This window comes from Varanus komodoensis, unplaced genomic scaffold, assembly GCF_004798865.1.
Source record: "Varanus komodoensis strain SLA01 unplaced genomic scaffold, ASM479886v1 scaffold48, whole genome shotgun sequence".
In the NCBI taxonomy this organism is placed as follows: Eukaryota; Metazoa; Chordata; class Lepidosauria; order Squamata; family Varanidae; genus Varanus; species Varanus komodoensis.
Genome location: NW_025336059.1, coordinates 289,229 through 306,792, shown reverse-complemented (window position 1 = coordinate 306,792; position 17,564 = coordinate 289,229). Strand labels below are relative to the sequence as shown.

General features: G+C 59.5%; 1 protein-coding gene across 2 annotated transcripts in view; it reads right to left on the bottom strand.

Annotated features, from left to right (window-relative positions):
• Nucleotides 1–17,564, bottom strand: part of PAX7 (paired box 7) — a 106,347-nt gene that overhangs the window by 29,924 nt on the left and 58,859 nt on the right. For both annotated transcript variants that reach the window (XM_044445411.1, XM_044445412.1), the window contains exons 5-7: nucleotides 12,403–12,602; nucleotides 2,791–2,956; nucleotides 2,119–2,315 (exon numbers count right to left, since the gene is read on the bottom strand). In XM_044445411.1, coding sequence (XP_044301346.1) covers nucleotides 2,119–2,315; nucleotides 2,791–2,956; nucleotides 12,403–12,602 — 563 coding nt within the window. The remainder of the gene's footprint in view (nucleotides 1–2,118; nucleotides 2,316–2,790; nucleotides 2,957–12,402; nucleotides 12,603–17,564) is intronic.

Below are 17,564 nucleotides of genomic sequence, written 5' to 3'. Positions count from 1 at the left end.
TCTGCCTACCAGTGAGTTGCAGCCCCTGGCTAAGTTTCTAGTCCTCATGGTTTTGAAGAAAGGGCTAATCTAAAAAGGAACACAGGAAAAGGCCTTTGATGGAGTCAGACCCCTGGTCCAGCTTGTCCAGGGCGCCCAGGCAGGAGTTCTTCCTAGGAGATGCCACGATTGGACCTGCAGATTTCTGTATGCGGCAGAGCACGTCTTACCCTGGGGAAGGCCACCTTGGTCCATCCGGCTCACACGGCCTGCAGGAGAAGCTCTCCAAGGGGCCAGGCAGGGATTTTCAGAGCTCATTTTCTCTCACCCGGGGATTCTGCAGCGATCCGGCCTTGTCCGGAACATGCCCGTTTTGCAAGCTTGTGGATCACTTTTACGGGGGGTGGGGTGGGGGAGATGCGCACCGATCCACATTCGCAAACCGCTTTTGCCTCCGGTGCCAACCTGCATCGGCCGATGTGCGTGTGTTGCACAGTGAATGTCTGTGCAAGCAGGACAACATCTCGGCTCACGAATTCATCCTACTTTAGGTTGAGAACTCCGATTAAAGATGATCTGGTCAATGAGGTGATGGCAGAGATGGCAGAGGAACCGGTCTGCAAAACATGGTGGGACAGACTCGACCAAAGGGTTGCTGCCAGCCAGTGCCAACCGCACTGGGCAAGACGGGCCACGTTCCTCCTCTGTTCAGAACCATGAGGTCTAGAACCTTGGGTTGTCTCCAGGGCTGCATGCAGGAGGTCTCCGGTTCATCTCAGCGCTGGGAAAGCCCTCCCCACACACCGGGAGAGCGGCTGCTGCCCGTTCGTGCTGGCAAGCCTGGGCTTCAGACTTGGCACAAGGCAGCTTCTGAAGCCCTGGGACTGGGCCAGCTGGTGCCCGGCTCAGGCTGCTTTCCGGGGTGCCCAACTCCAAGGCCTCGGCCTTCCGAGCTTTCCTCATCTCCAAACTGGGCCGGGACCAAACAAGCAAACATGAAATGGAGGACCATCTTCCACCAGCTTTCCAGAGCAGAGGACAGCCCTTCCCCACATAGGACACCCGGCCAACCTGGTGCTTCAGCAACCGACGGGGATGTCACCCCATCTGGACATTCCTGACCTCTTCCTTCAAAGCTCGATTAGGCGCTCCTGGCCATCCTTTGCCTGCGCTTCCGACGGCCAAGATACACCCAAACATAAAATTTGGTTTAAATGCACCTGCACAAACTCCAGAAAACGGATCAAAGAAGCTGAATGAGCAGAAGGACACCTTAACTCAGCCAACGGCCTTCGCCAACCAACACGGCCTCTGATCCACGTGGATTGCCCATCGGCAACGCACGGGAAAGGTGCCCCCCGGGGCAAAAAGCCCCACGGCACCAGAAGGACGCGGGTGTCGCGGGTTTATTTCTCGATCGGCAATCAACCGCCCGGCCGAGGACGGAAGCCCCACCTTGCCATGTTTCAGCCTTGGCCCTTCTCTCCACAGGCCTGTCCCGTCATCGCCTGCAACCCAGGAATGAGGGCAGAGAGAGAGGCACCCTGGCATCACACGCAGCCGCAGTTCATTCCGCCTGGGAAGCGCAAGAGGGACGGAACGAGCGGTGTGCCGGCAGGCGCCCTCCAACCCACCCCCAGAATCGTTCTTTTCGGTCTTCCCAAAAAGGGGGGGACAACGTGGCAGTGATGCCGGAAGAGGCCCGATCGTTACGTTCAGAGATCGGTGACAAACCCGAAAGACGACGACACGGACAAGCAAAACGGCATCTTCAGGCGCCTAACCAAAGGCTTCGGGGGGATGAAATGGCGACGGTGCCGGATGCGACGGGGCCACCACCGAGAAAGCCCTGCTGGTTTCGGATGGGTTATGCGGAGTGCGGCGTACATTGGGGGACTCGGTGAAAGTGAGGGAAGTTCCTGTGTTCGGGAAGGCAAATTTCTCTGGGATTTTTAGCTTGGCGCTCCAATCCTTTGACAAGCTGAATTTTGGAGGGTTCAGCCAGTTCCGTCCGGACCCTGGTGACCGGCCAAGGATCCCGGGAACGTTGTTCCACTGCGAAACGGGCCACGGCCCTCCCACGTTCCTTGGGGGCATGGCCACATCAGAGGAGACGGGCGATTGCGGCGCTCAACCTACCTGCGGGGAGAGCCCGTTGCTGACGGGGTTCATGTGATTAGCCGGAGCCGCCGGGTTCATGAAACTGTCCGAGTAGCTGGAAAAGCTGTGCCGGGCCCCGTAGGCAGAGCTGGAATCCGCCGCTGCCGCCGCCAGCCCGCCCTGGTGCATGGTGGACGGCGGGAGAGGCTGCGGCCTGTGGACGGTGTTGCCCCCATCTGTGGGAAGAGAAGCGGGAGGGTCATCGCGGGCACGGTCCTATCCTCCCGGGGATGGCAAAGGGGGCCGCCTCGCCCGCCTCTGGAGCCCCACTTCACGTGGGAGAAGGAACTGAACGCACGCAGCCCCTTGTGTCAGAGGCACCGCCGTGCTCCGAGATGGCGGGCAGAGGCCCTTCTCCGGGAGCCCCCTCCCTTGGAAGGAAACCAGGAGGCGGCTACTCAGAGAAGGGCCTGTTGGGTGGTGGCTCCCCGACTGCGGAAACTTAGAAACATAGTGCGTCAGAAGGGCCTTTTGACTTTCCCGGCATTTTAATAATGAATTGATTTCATCCTCGTTGTCACCACTCGGGCACCCCCAGCATCCCCTGCTCCCAGAGACCCCCAGCATCCCGCAAGGCATAGCCGGAAGGTGGGGGGCCGTGAAGCCGGCGACAGCCTCTCCCGCCCCGCGATTCCAGCCCGGAGCACTCACCTTGGGAGAGGGTGGTGGTCGGGTAAGTCGAGTCCGGCAGCTGGTAGGGGGGCAGGGCCGGCATCCCCGTGGGCGGGAAGCCCCCCGGCAGCAGGTGGTTGAAGGCGGCCAGCTGGTTGGCTCCGGCCTGCTTGCGCCATCGGGCCCGGCGGTTGCTGAACCAGACCTGGGAGGAGGAAGGCAGCGGTACGGCGGGTTAGAGCAGCGCCCGGGCGGCACGGGAGGCGCGTTTCGCCCTCTCGCACGCACCGCAGCCTGGGAGACGGAGCCAGGGCGCCGCACAGCGCGCGGTCAAAGGACGGCAGCCACATCCCGAGATATCGGGACAGCCCGCAGCTTGGCCTGGAGAAAGTGCGGCAGAGGGGGCTCGCCACGGCCACTAGACCTCATGGCTGTGTGCCACCTCCGGGGTCAGGGAGAGAATGCCTGCATGTACCCGATGCTGGGGAGCATGGGCCGGGGGGTGTGCTGTGGCACTCATCCGGCCCAGTGCTGGCTCCTCTGCCCAGCAGCATTTTTTTGGCTTCAGAGAAGCAGCCGTCCTTCTTGAGCTCTTGAGCCGACCCCACGCCTCGAGTTCGTTTTGTGGGAAATGCTGGGGACCAAGCTTAGCCCTCCGGAATGGGAGGCAGGTGGTCTCTGTGCAGGTCGTGGGGCTTGCCCGGTACAAGCGACGGCCGTCTTCCCCTTCCCTCAAGGGTCTCCAGTGCCAGCCATTCCGGCACCCTGGCTGAAAGACTCCTGCAGTTTGCTTTCCTCTCCCCTCCCCACCGCCTTTCCTTGCATGATGCTCCCTCTGCAGCCCTCAGCCTGTGGGCAAGGCCTGCCCAGCAGCCTGCAAGCTGTACAGGGAGCTTTTTCAGCAGAGGAGCTGAATCGAGCCACAGAGCCCCTGCCCGGGCATCTTTCCGAGCAGCCGCCCCCACTTGGGTTCCCCATGGGACTACAATACCCTCCAGCGGAGCGACAGTCTGCCTCCGTTACACTGCTGTTCTTAGCTCCGTCAGTCACGGAGCAACTCATCCAGGGAAGGCTGGGCTGCCGCAGCCGGAAGCAAGAGCGACCACCAGGTGGCACCGGCAGAGAAGGAAAAGGCGAATGGGGCACGAGAGCGGGCGCCACTGCCTGGACCGTCCCACCGCCGGTGCCGCCGGGGCTCGCTGGGCGACGCTGGCAAAGCAGGAGCACCTCGGAACGTCAACGGTCCCCGGGCCCAAGGCTGGCCGTTCGCGGGGTCCCTTTCGGGGTCCCTTTCCAAGCATGGGCAGAGCTTAAGGCCACGGGGGCAGGGGCAGCCGGCTGTGGCTCCCCAGAGCGTCCCAAGAGCTGAGCCGGCACCCCATGGTGCCGCCTCTCCTCCCTGCGCATCTCGGCACGCCTTGATCTGCACCTGCCGAGCTGCATGCGGCACCTGCTCCCGCGTTGCGCGTTCCCACTGGGATCCCCGGACTCTCGGGAGCTGGGAGAGGATGGCTGGAGACGGGGCCGGGGCGGCGGGAGGACTCCTGGCTCTGGACGGGGCTGACCCGCGGTGGCGGGCCCTAAAGGGCCACAGAGCACGATGCACTCTCCCGGCGACGGTGCAGGGCGAAAGCAGCCAGAAAAGCCATGCCCGGAGGCGGAAACTCCCGTTGTGCCGGGGAGGCAGATGGGGGTGGAAAGACCACGAGGATCCAGCCATGTTCGGACACTGGGAGAAACGGGAGCTAAGAAACACGCCTGCTCGAGGCAGGTGTGGAGAGAGAGTTTCTTCGCCGGCTGCAGAAGCCGCTTGTTAGGTGGGGCAGCACTGACCCAGAGTGGGAATTGCTGTCATGTGGGGGTCTTTGGGCTCCCCGCTCGCTTTTCAGCACCATCTGCTCCCTTGGCCTCCCGCCGTGGGTTCGGTGTCCGAAGCAGACGGCCCTCCCTCCACGACTGACGTGTTGATTTTTCCGTACCTGGATTCCCCCGGCAGGAGGATCTTTCAAAGCCATAATTGTGGTGGAGCAAAACAGGTTCCCTTTGAAATGGGGCTCACTTTACCTTCCTGGAAAGGGCCCATCAGAACGGAGACGCAACGCTAGGGCCCACGTCCCCACATGTGGCGCTCCACGATCCCAAACCACAACTCCCATGATGCACCTGGAAACGGCACGTGTGCAACCGCCGCCCCCCCCCCCAGGCACCCAGGACCAGGCGTTGAATACAAGGAGAACCCTCATCCGAGGTGACGTGGACGAACTCATGGCTTTCCCCGGAAATAAGAAACAGCTCAGGTCGGTTTGTATCGTCCGTTGGGGGACCATCGGGTCGTTGGGTCCTGTTGGGCTGGCCTAATCCCTCACCATCGGCTGCAGCACATGGGACTTGTAGTCCTACCCTCGAGGTAGGTTTGCATCCCACTGGTGACCCACTCCAACAACTATTAAGCCAGAATCAGGCACTCCGTGGAGTTGACCTGACCAGAAATACCAGTAGTCCAAACTCAACAAGTGACTCTCCTGGATTTGCACCCAGGCTCCAGAAGATCCCGTCTTGGCACCGGGAAAAATCTTGCTCGGCCTTCATTTGAGCTGCCCAAACTCAGTTCCTCAACCAATTAAGTTCTGGAGTCTCCGACCTTCTAAACCTGAGTACGTTGGGAAAAGCTGTGTACAAAAACAGATACATCCTGGGACAAGGCAAACCAAAGGCACAGGCTAGAAAAAGGGGCAGCCCAAAGCACGTGCAAAGGCTGGCCGTAATATATTTAATTTGCAGCCGTTCGGCAGAGCAAACGCATTCCCGAATACGCGAGACGCTGACAGGGATCAGGCATTGGCTGATTCATCCATCCCTGCCTTGAACTATGAATACCATCATCTTTGCAGTTACTTTGACTGTTGGGTGGACAGGTAGCAACATTAATTTAGATTCTGAATCCGCTATATTGCATTCTGTCCCCGTGGGACAGAACTCATACATGGATGATTTTGCGAGATGTCAGAACGCCGGAGAAATCGGCAATGGACTCAGGTGAGTTCTGACTCCTTTCCCAAGTCATACAGATTTTGTGGACTAATTTTCCACCTTGGGAGTAGATTACCAGGACACAGATGCACTAGTCCACATGAATTCCTGCTCCCGGGCACTAACACACCTTCGGCAATGCCAGTTTGTGCATTAGCCCAAGCGGCTTTAAATTCTGCTCAAAACAAAAAACCTGGTTTGGTTTTCACCTGAGCTGGAAACAGAACAAAAGAGCTACAAAACAGAGGAGTGGATTTAACAAAGTCGGCATCTCCGTAGTTGACAGTGAAATTCACACCGCAAAGCGCTGAAGGGCACCGACGTCGTATGCAGCTTAGCAGGACCCACTTCCCCAAAGAGCATTAGGGACTGAAGGATGCGCATGGGCCCCTGAACCTATCTTTCTCCAGACTGATTGTGCTCCAGATGTGCTGATTGCAACTCCCATCTTTGCAGGGCTGCTGGGAATTGCAGTGTGATGTAGCCGAGGGAACATCAGGTTGGAGAAAGATGCCCTAAGGAAAAATTTACTTAGCTGCATGGAGCCTCTCTGAATGAAGCGGTCCAGCAGAGGTAAAAAAGAGGACACCCCGCCCCCCAGCATGGGTTACCAGGGTATGGACTTGCCCCTGCTGGAGGCCCCGATGGCTGTCTGGCCCCAAAAACCAGTTCAGAGCTAGCGATGGGTCTTGGAATGGCCAGCAGAACACAGCAAAACCTCCTTGTCCCAGCGCAGTCTACCGCCAGAGAGTGAGGACAGGGCAACGGCTGCCATCTTGCCTCCCTTTCGGGCTTCCTGAACCAATCTGGCCTCAGTGGACTTTCACGCTAATGCAGCCGAAGTCTCTTCCGCTTCCTACAATATCAGCCGCTTACGTGACCGGCCACCGAGAAAGGTTTGGTGCCGTGGGCTGACACGAACCCCACGGGGCTAAACGGGGTGCGGAGCACATTTCCGCTGCCTCCAGCCCCGGGGCTTCCCTTCGGCTTGCCATGGCACGAGAGGCGCGCTTCCTCCAGTGAAGCGACCTCCTTGCCCCAAAAACCTCCCTTCCCTGCTGGAATTCTTCTATGTCGCGTGCCCAGGACGCCCCGAAAGGTTGCTTTGCTCTCCCACAAAAATGGGCCTTTTCGAAGATAGGCAGATGGGTTTGCTTTCTTATTTACAGCTCCGGCGTTGTGCGTCTCCCTCTCTCTTTCTCTCTCTCTCTCCGAGTCGAGAAACCCCCCCCCCCCCAAAGATGATTCCAAAATACATCCCAGGAATTCATGCTGGCAACACTTCCCTCTCGCCTATTCTTTGAAATGTGGCTGAAGACCCTTTTTCCCTTTTTATGCTTATAAATCATTTTATTGGCGGTTAAAATATACAGGATTGAGCGTCAAGAGGGTAATACAAGCCCCACATCAAAGGGAACCTGTTTTCCCTCTACCACAGTTAAGGTTTTATCAGCCACTAAAAGATTCTCCTGCCAGGGGGATCCGGTTACGAAAAAAATAAAAATAAAAATGTTAATCCCAGAGTGACGGCCAATTGCTTCAGATGCCGAACCCGCGGCACAGAGGCAACGGGGGCGGGGGCCGAGAAGCGAGGGGGCAGCCTGAAGATGCCTCGTCCCCCCCCGACGGAGAAGCGCTCCCCGTTCGAGGTCGGGGCGCCCACGGGCCCTGCTGCTGCGCACGGACGGCCACGGCGCTCCCACGCTGGATGCCCACCATCTTGGAGATGTTTGGGCAGAGAACAGCCGGCCGTTCCCGGCATCCCCGGGCCAACGACGGCCTCCGGGGCAATCATTCTGCTCTGCTGCTCCATTCATTTCTCAGCTAATTCTGTTTTAATAATAGTCACAGAGATCCTGTGAGCTGAAAGTCGCTCCTTGGCTGCCCAGCGACTGCTTCCGTTGCAACCGCACCGTTTAGCTCGTTGGTTTCGTGGCCCCGCGGCTCTTCCTAGGAGTACCGATAGCCATCTTCCACGGCTCCCACCCTCTCCTGAGGTGGCTTTTTTATTTTTATTTTATTTTTCAATTTCTAGCCTGCCTTTTTCCTACAAGGGCTCAAGGCAACTTACATCTCCTCCTCCATCTTATCCCCACAACAACCACCCTGTGAGGTAGGCTGGGCTGAGTGTCTGTGAGTGGCCCAAAGTCACCCAGTGGGCTCCATGGCTGAGCGGGGACTCGAACCCAGATCATCTGAGCCCCAGTCCTGTGCTCTTAACCACAACGTCCTCACAAGCACCCCCTGGGGGTAGTGTGGGCCAGGACGGAGGGGGCTAGCAAGCTCGCCGGCTGTGCGGGGAGCTGGTCCCCGAGGCATTTCTCCTGCTGTAATGGGAGTCCTGCGGAGCTTTGAGGTGGGACACAGAGGACCCGGCTCATAGAAGAGCCGAGTCGGAAGGGGCCCTGAAGGCCATCAGGTCCACCCCTGCACCTGCAGGAGGCCGAGCGGCACCGCCCCGCTCAGGTGGCTGCCCGGTTCCTCCTGGAAGGCCTCTCCTTCAGGCTAAGCCTGGCTTCTGCTGATTCACACAATCCCCTCAGGTCCTCCAACCCAGAGGTCTCTCTCTGCACGGCCCCCACGCCCCGGCTGCTCAATTGAGGTCTGTTTCTGCCATCTGCCAGTGAGGGAACAGATGGGAAAGTCCTCCACCGACTGCACGTAAATCATCAAGTGACACAACGCTCTTACGAAAACAGTGCCCGGCCGAGCCGTCGATGGGCCGGAGAGGCATCCCCTCGGACGGGTGCTGGGGTCGTCTCCCACAGTTTGCCGGACAAGGGAAGAGGGGGAGACCACGGAAAGAGCAGCTTGCCACCAAAGCTAGCCCCCGGGGACTGGCCCCTCCTGCGCCAGGGCTTGGGTGTTGGTGGGGGGCAGAGGGAAAGGGGAGAAGCTGGTTAAGTGGAGGCAGAAAGAGGATCCACCTCCACAAGGGACCGGCCGCTTCGGGTTCTGCACCCGTCTTCCCGAAACTGCCCCTCTTGGGCTACGCTTGGACTGCAAAGCCCCCACGTCCAGTCCATCTTGTGCCCCGAGCACAGCTGGAGGGCGGCAGAAAGCTGCCCCACACATTCGCATAGGAGCTGCGGGCCCTCTGGCCAGCTCCCCACGGCGCCTCCGGGCAGCTGTGCACCCAGCCCTTGTGCCACCCAGCCCCACGGAGCACGAGGGCTGAGGAGCATGTGCTGGGAAAGGACACGGCCCCCTCGCACACAGGGCCAAGACACTTGCGGCCACCCCACGGGGCCGCACGAATCGCATTCGACGCGACGCAGCTTCCCATGACCCACGTTAATACGCACCGGGCCCGGACGGAGGAAGCCGCCCAGGTCCCAGCAGGGCCGGCGAGACTGGCACTCACCCAGCTGCCGTGCCCACCCCCCTTACGGACTGGGTGGCCCTCCTGGGTGGCCCCAGAGGCCGTGCCACTTGGTGTGGAGCCGAGCCTCTTCCGGCTTCTTCGCCGCCCTCTGAATCCCCCCCCCCCCCGAAAGCTCTTTTCCCTGGGGAAACCATCTCAGACCAGCTGCCCTCCGATGGGTCTCCTCACCTTCCCCTCTCCCAAATCCGCAAGCACGTCCACTCCCCTGGGACCTCCTGGTTAAGGCCAGCCCCACTCCTTGCTTTCAGCCAATGCGCTAAGGAGCAGAGAAGCATAGAAGAGTCGCGTTGGAAGGGGCCACGAAGGCCATCAGGTCCACCCCTCCTGGTAAGAGCGCCTTGCCCCTGCGGATGGATTTGGAGATCTGCAGGGGCGGCTCTTGACTCGGTGCTACGGAGAGCAGGAAGCGGGCTGCATGCGCAGGGATTCGGCATGTCTGGGGCGCCGGACAGGGGAACGGGGGGGTCCGGGTCTCAGTCCGCACGCTGCCGTGACTCTGTACATGGGGGGCCCTTTGCCCGTCCACCGATTCCGGGGCCAGTTTCAAAGGGTCTTTCTCTCTCCTACCAACGAAACCCAAACATGGCAATGTTGCTTGAAGCTACGGGAAAAGGGGCGCTGAGAGATTAGGCCGGCTGGATCTCATCCTACAGACAGTGATGGTCCAACAGCCCCTCGTCCTTCTGCCCCGGAATATATTCCCTTTTGAAACCCCCCCCCTTCTTTTTTTACATGTCTTCAAAGTTTCCAAGACGCGCTCAGGCGGTCCACCTGCAAGGCTACCAGAGGTTCCCCAGCAGGGCACGGATTCTGCTGGCGGAGCGGCCATTAAAAAAAAGCAGCGCCTTCCAGGGAATCTTGTCTCCCACCCCCACGCCACCTTCCCGCTTTCGTCAAGAACTCAACAGGCCATCCCAAGAGCCAGTAAAAAGATCCGCTCTGATACCCAGAAAATTTTACAAGGGGGCGGCGAGGCTTAAAAGTGGTGGGAAGAAACCGAATGTGCCAGGTTCCCGGGATGAGAAATCCGTCAGGAATGCGGGCCGAAGGGCCAGCTGTTTGCAGAAATCCAGCACAGGGGCTTGGGCAAAGAGCCTTCCAGGAGTGGCTTGGATGGTGGGTGGCGGCGGGGGCAGGAGGGGGGCACAAATTACAGCTTGACAAAAAGGCGGGGGGTGGAAGGCCTCCCCCTTCCTCGCCCCAGCATGGCAGCCAAGGGGCTTCAGATGGAAGGAATCCGCTGCTGTCGGAACAGCGCGCTTGTGTCGAATCAGGTGCCGTTGGCCGGGCTGCTGGCCAGCGAGTGCTGCGAGGACATGTAAATTCGCTCATTCATGCCGCCTCCACAGCTGCATTTATCTGGACAGGAAGCCTCCACAGGCAGAGGAGTCTGCCTGGAGTGTCTCTGTGGGATTCCTTGCCCGGCCGTGGCCTTTGCCCAGTCCAGCTCCACCGGAGGCCAGTAACCTGCTGTCTCTCTTCAGCGGATTGGACTGGCTGTTCTGATCGTCCCCAAGGCATGGGAGACACACCCACCTGGGAGGGAACTCGCCTGTCGCCTCCCTGAATGAGTCCGTGCCAGGTTGCCTTCCTTCCCTCAACCTCCACGGCTGGATAACTTTGGGATCTCAGACCCATTGATCCGAATCCGCCTCTGGTGCTCTTCGCCCGAGTGCATACCTTGGAGTCTTCAGACTGGAGTTCTGCCTCTCAGACTAAAAGCGGCTCCATCACTGCACCAAGGGATGCAATTGGCTCCTAGCAATGCAGGGATGTGGTGGGAAGATTCTCCAAGGAGGCTGCCCACTGCTTCTCTGCATGAGCTTCCGTTCTAGGCTCCCCTCCCGATTGCAGCCACTGTGTGGCGAGCAGGAGAAAAATCTTCCACGTCCTTGCGTGGGGTGCAATTTGGTAGATGCAGAGAATGGTCCCTCTGCTTGAGTTCCTGTTGGCCACCGGAAGGCCAAAACCCAAACCAAAACAAAGTGCTCCAGTCTGTGCTGACAGAGCTGCGAATCCCACACCCAAGCCCCTTCCCCAGGGGGCACCAAGGCCAATTTTGCCCCCGTTAATTCGAGCGGTAGAGACATGAGCGATTCCCCACGCACGGTTCTCAGACGGGTCCGTGTTGCCAAATGCGGGTTGCTTTGCTCGCAAATCGCACTGCAGGCTCAGGAGCGGCCGAGCTTCGGCTGCAGGTTGCATCGGGTCCAGAAGGTAAGAACTGGCTAAAACGCGGTAAAACCGAACTGAAACGAGTTTTTCGTGCAACCCTCGACCCGGCTGGTTTGCATGGGCCAGGGCAGCCGGGGACCCGCTCTTCCTGCTGCTTCCTGGCCCCTGCAATCCCTGGGAATTTTAACCGTGGCTTCACGGAGCCCTCCCCAGGGAGGGGAGAGCACAGAACAGTCTCCCCTGCCGGGGTCTCCATTCCTCTCTTCCCAGGACTCTCCCCGGAGACTCTATTATACCCAGTGATCTGTTCACACCCCTTACCCCCTCCTCTTGTGTTTTTGCAAACAACGAGGAGCAAGATTTATTGGCGAGATACAAGGGCTGCGTTCCCGGAGTCCCAGCGGGGCTATTCAGTTGCACCGGGATCATAACAGTGCTGAGTCCAGCGCCCCCCTGCCCCGGACACACATTCTTGGCACTTCAGAACTCGCCATCTTTAATTTCTCTACAGATTGGCAAAGAGGGAGTGAGAGAGAACACCCCCGAAGGGTATGCGGTGAGCAGCCCGCCCAGCCCCGGAGTTCAACAGGTGTGGCGCGTTCCCCTCCCCTGGCACTGACACAGTGGGGTAGAGAAAATGCCATTGTTTGGATTTGGGTCTGTGGTGTGGCGATTCAACGGGAAAAGAGGGTGTGGTGTGTTGCCTTAAGGAGCGCAACGCACAACGGGGGCGGCTCTGGGCAAGGGAACATTGTGGAGGTCTCCCCCAAAAGGAGATGGAAGCGGGACCCCTATGCATCTCCTGGACGGACGGAAAGACCAACAGGCAGGTCCTGGGCAAATGCAGCCAGAACCTCCCCTGGGAGCAGAAATGATGAAACCGGGGTTGTTTTTGGACATCTCGCAAGAAAGCAAGACTCAAGGGGAAAGAGAGTGAAGCGGGGAAAGTCGAAGGTCGGAGAGCTGGAGGAAGCCCTAACGGACGGCCCAGGCGTGTGCTTCTGGGAGGACGCAGGGCTTGGCGGCCACGTCGCAACCCCCTCGGGGAGCCCCTTCCTCACCTGGACTCTCGCCTCAGTGAGCTTGGTCCTCTGCGCGAGCTCCTCGCGGGTGTAGATGTCGGGATAGTGGGTCCGCTCGAAGGCCTTCTCCAGCTCCTCAAGCTGCTCCGCCGTGAAGGTCGTCCGGCTGCGGCGCTGCTTGCGCTTGAGCGGGAGATCCGGCTCGGACTCCACGTCGGATCCCTCGTCCAGCCTGTTGCCTGGGCAGGGGAACAGGAAAGAGAGGGGGTGAGATGGGGCAGTGCGGCCACCCTCGGCACCCCGGCCTCCGTGCCTTTCTCGCAGGCCGCTCAGCTCCCCAACTCCGTGGAGTCCCAACACTCAGACAAGGCTCCCCAGAGCACCCAGGAGGGGTGGCGCTTGCTGCAGGACAGGCCTGGCCCCCCGTCGGGCTTCGGGTGGCGTTAGCTCCCCGCTGAGACACCATCCTCCTCTTGCCCTAGCAGGCCGGACAGGAAGCCATCCCAAGCCCTGCTTACTTTCCCTCCTGATCTCCCTCCAGTTTCGCCAGACGGCCTGAAAGGGGCCACGGGAGAGGGGAGGAAAGGCGCAGGGTGGTGCTGGCGTGGATGTGGCCCACCTCCCCCGGGGGACCCAGGCGCTGCGCCGTTCCCAGGCAAGACGACCGTCCTCCGCCTCTGCCACTGGGCGATGGCCAGGGCGCTCACTGGGATCCATTCAGGGGAAACGCCGCTCGCCACCCCGGTCAGAAATGGCGGGGCGTGTGGCGCCCCCCCCCCCCCCCCGCTTTTAGCTCACGCTGCAGGGAGCAGACGCGGAGTGCACAGAACGGAGCGCCATAACCCGACCCGGAGCACATGGCCTGGTGGCCCACGGGGAGGCCGTGCGGGACGGTGGGAGGAGGGGAAAGCCGCAGACGGTTGCGGTGCACGGGCGTCACAAAACGAGCCCGCTCACAACCCACTTTGCGAGCGTGGCTCTGCGTATCTTGCCGTGGTGCCTTCGCTTCCTGAGATGACGCTCGGGCAGTGGCCCAGAGGCCCAAACCTTGCCCTACACCTGCCCCCTTTGCCTGCACACAGGCAGCTCCGTGACCCGTCTCAGGAGCCGGCCGTGCGGACTCGCGCACGGAAACACGGCGCCAGGCCCTTTCGCTTTTTCCACAAGCCCCGCCTGCCCGACGGCTCCCCGCGAGGTCATTCGATCGCTGCCGATCGCAGGGGCGGCAGGGCGCGGCGCTCGCTTCCTCGGAGTCAGCGCTTCTGCACGCAGGTGGAACGTCGGCCACAAATTTGGGGTGGGGAATATTTGTGCAACGCTCGACGGTGCCGAGCTCTGAAGCGCACGGTCCGTTCCAAGGGAAGCAGAGCATCAGTGAAGGCTGGCTACAAAGGCGAGCGTTACGAATAGGTGAATTCCGACTGGTGAAGTCCAACGCAAATTTAAATGGCTTGCAGTTGGAAGGATTCACCTCATGGATCCCTCAGAAGACGGTGAACCGCTTTGTCCACTGTTCCACAGACTTGGAGCAGTGTATGCAAATTTCGCCAGAGGAAAGCTACTTGAAAACATGCTAATATATATGCCATTAAAGGCCCACATTCTATACGTCTCTGTTCTCTCCGCAGGCTCTGCTAACTTGCTTATTTCTTTTTGGGAATTCTGCTCACTGATTGCCGATGAGCCACTGAACTAAAAAAAAAAAATGCACAAAATGTTAACGCGCTGGTGAAACTCATGGAAATGGCAAAGGACTTTCTTTTTTTTTAAACAGAGTTTTCCAAACGAGGAGTGGAAATCTGATTCCATTAACGAGTGGCACAGATGACGTCTGACAATCTGGGAAACACAGATGGAATGGATTAAACAAAGTCTGTGCATCTGTATCGACTAGCGATCCAACTAATTACGCGATTCGGTGGCATCACTAACCTTTCCCCCCGTCCCAAATCCCTCGGCTGCCCCTTCCCTGTCCCAGCTTGGCGTCCGCGGCGCCATCCATCTTCGCTCCAGAATGCGGCCAGCCGGCTTCGCCGTCCACAATGAATGTGCCTGCGCTTGCCTGGCTGCAGCCTCAGAGCACCTTCCCCCCCGCCCCCCCGGGCGGCCAAGTGCCCTTTCGGCACCCCTGGCACTTGGCTCTCCTCGCACGCCGTTTGGGCACATCCGAGCCTCTTTTGGGGACAAGCAGATCCGTCCATTTCGCCGCTGCTCCGCTTCTCGCTTTCCCAGCCTTCCCTTTGGAGTGTGCAAAGTTTTGCTAAGAGAGGTGCGCGTTTTGCGAGTAATTTTCCAGCCACTGCCGGGGACCAAAACCCGAACGGCACTCTCCCAGCTGCAAGCTGGAGAGGCCATGCGCGAGAGGCCTGGAGAAGGGGAACGAGGGCGCAGCTCTGCTCTGCCTCGGCCTTTCCGGCTGTGGAAAGTTCTCCTGGCTGGCCTACCTTGTCGTCCTTCCAAAGCCAGGTGAGGACAACCCGCTTTCTGGAGGCACTTGAGGGCTTCTAAGGACATTGAATGGCTTCCTGCCTATACCACATCAAGGGTTTAATGGGGTTTCTGAATCAATCGTTGCTTTAGCAGTTCCTTCAGTCTCAGTCTTAAGTATTTGGGAAACTGCGAAGGCATCTTATTGTACCGCACCTGTTTCAGGAATGGCGATAAGCTGCCCAGGGTACTTTGACTATGGGGTGGTATAGAGATGAAAAACATACTGCAACTAACAGCAATAATTTATCCGCATTGCTTTTCGTGCCCATTGTTCTAAAATGGACCAGAGAGGAATCCGGGAATTGTGCCTGGAAGGACCAGGTCATTTCCATTGTGCGGATCGGCCCTTCATGGCGGCATCCGCTGCCCCAAACCACCATGTCCGTGGCCCGCACAGGGCTGGCGGGAGACGGCGGAGGACGCGTCGAGACGGAACAGCGTCCCACTGGGACTGTCGGCGCAGTGGCTGATGGGAGACGTGGGTGCCAAGATGGCCTTCTCCGCAGCCCTCCACCAGCACTCCTCACAGCTCACACGTGGGCACCGTTACTGGGGGGGTTCTCACAGGGGCATCCCGGGCACCGGGGGCTGGGGGGGCCTCCTCTTCCTCCTCGCACCCGTCTGGGCCAGAGCAAGAGGCAGGCCACGAAGCAGGTTGCCATGGGGAAGAGGAGACGACAAGCAAGGCCTCGCAGGGGGTGGCCTCTTGGCCAGCGCACAATCGTCCCACCCAGACCAGACCAGACCGATCCCTCCTTCCCCTTCCACTGACTGCCCCCTTCTCCCTTCCAGCCAGGATTTCCACGGACCTTGCGGGGCGAGGCGGGACCCTGTCCGGCAGCCTCCGCCCAAGCTCAGAGCCCACACCAACCGTCCTGGGGCCCCCGCTTTCTCCGCCGGAGCAGGCCCCGTGGCACACGCCCGGCCCGGCCTCTCCATCCCCTCCTCTCCCTGCTCTTCCAGCAGCACCGTGCAGAGATCCCCCCCGCCCCCCTCACTTCAGGGAGACTCTCGAGGCCTTAAAGTTAAATTAATCAACAGGATTAGGCAGGAATTGGCCACGGCCAAACCCTCCAGGCGCGGCTCAAACCCTTGAGGCACTCCAAGGACCTGCCTGTCTACAGCTCGAGCACCTCAGCCCAGCCTTAGCAGGATTCGCCGCCCAGCCCAGGCGTGGGGACGCATTCATTAAGCGGGCGCCCCGACTGCCTGCGCATTCAAAGCAGCGGGACGGACGCCTCTCCGGCTGGGGCGCGCCGCTCTCCCCGGCACCGCCGTCCCTGCTCTCCCTCTCTCACGCGGCCCCATCTGGACTCCTCTAATCCCTCTCTCCAAAGGGTCTGCTTGACAGCTCTCTGCTCCGCCGAAGCAGCTTCGCCGCTGGCACGGGCGGCCGGGCAGAGATGCGCGCCAGCCCTGGAGAGCCGGGCCCGGCGTCCAGCTCCGCCTCACGCCTGCCTGGCTCTTCTCCGCCAGCAGGAGCCCCCGCTCGGCATGCAGGACGGGCCCGGGTTCAACCCCAGGTAGGGTTGGAAAGACCCTCCCTGCAGCCTGGAGGACAACAGCGGCCAAAGGCCGGCTGGACGGAGCCAGGTTCATGCCCAGCAAGAGGCTCTTCTTATTTAAATCGGCTTATTCCTGAGGACTGGAACCGCACCTTAGTTTAACGGGAAGGACCATGGTTCTGGGGCAGGGAGAGCCTTGCTGCGGCTCCTGGACTCTGCAGGTGGGGCTAGGGAGGAAACCTTTCTAAGCCAGCCTGCCAGGTTCCCGAAGGACCCCTTGGACTGAGTGCGGCCAAGCCCAAGCTGGAGTGGCCACAGACCTCAAGAAGGGATCAGAGCCAGATTCTCAGAGCAGGTTCCCTCTCCCAACAGCCTCGCCTTGCTAAAAGCACGCCTTGAGGCGGGGTGTTCTGGCACACCAGAAACTGGGACCAGGCAGGAAGGGGCCTTCGGTCTGCTCGTGAGTTCGCCTTGGCTGCAACGTTTAAAGAGTGCTGAAGCTAAATGGGGTGGTTACGCACCACAGATAGCTCCTTCAAAGTTCAGACTGAAACCCAGTGTGGATACACAGCCCCCACGGATGTTGGAACCGCTGGTCTCCGTGGCCCTTGGGCTCTGGCGGGCTGGAAATAAGCGATTGCTGCGGAGCAGAGCAGAATTCTTTGCATTCTGACCCTATCGCCTGAGCAGACGAGAGTTTCAAGCAGGCATCTGATGTCCTGCACACCTGCCCAACCAAACAAGACCAGATTCTGTTGCCATTTGTGGGCGAGCGGCCACCGTCGCTTGCCCCTCGCAAGTTGAGACCGCAATGCTTGGAACAGGGAGACGCTCTTTTCCTGGCTCATGACCCTTCTCTGCTTCATTCACTCAACTTCACCTGCACCTCCTGCTGTGAGATTTTAGAAGCTTTCCGCAATGTGTCGCTTCCAAAACGTTCTACATCTATGGCTGCTCCCAGCCTGCAAAAATGCACTGTTGTTTTCTGCTCTCTTATTTCTCCTTCGTTTCCTTTGTTCATTTCCAACAAATTATCTCTCTGGTTTGTTGAAGTCTAGCAGCACCCGGAGTGCCAGAGGAATTCGCGCCGGATGCAAAGAAGTTCAGATTTCTATGAATCTAACCTGCAGATTTCTCAGACGACCAGCTTTTTCTGACCACTGAAAATTCCACAGACCCGTGGACTGGTTTTAAAAGTTGTAATTT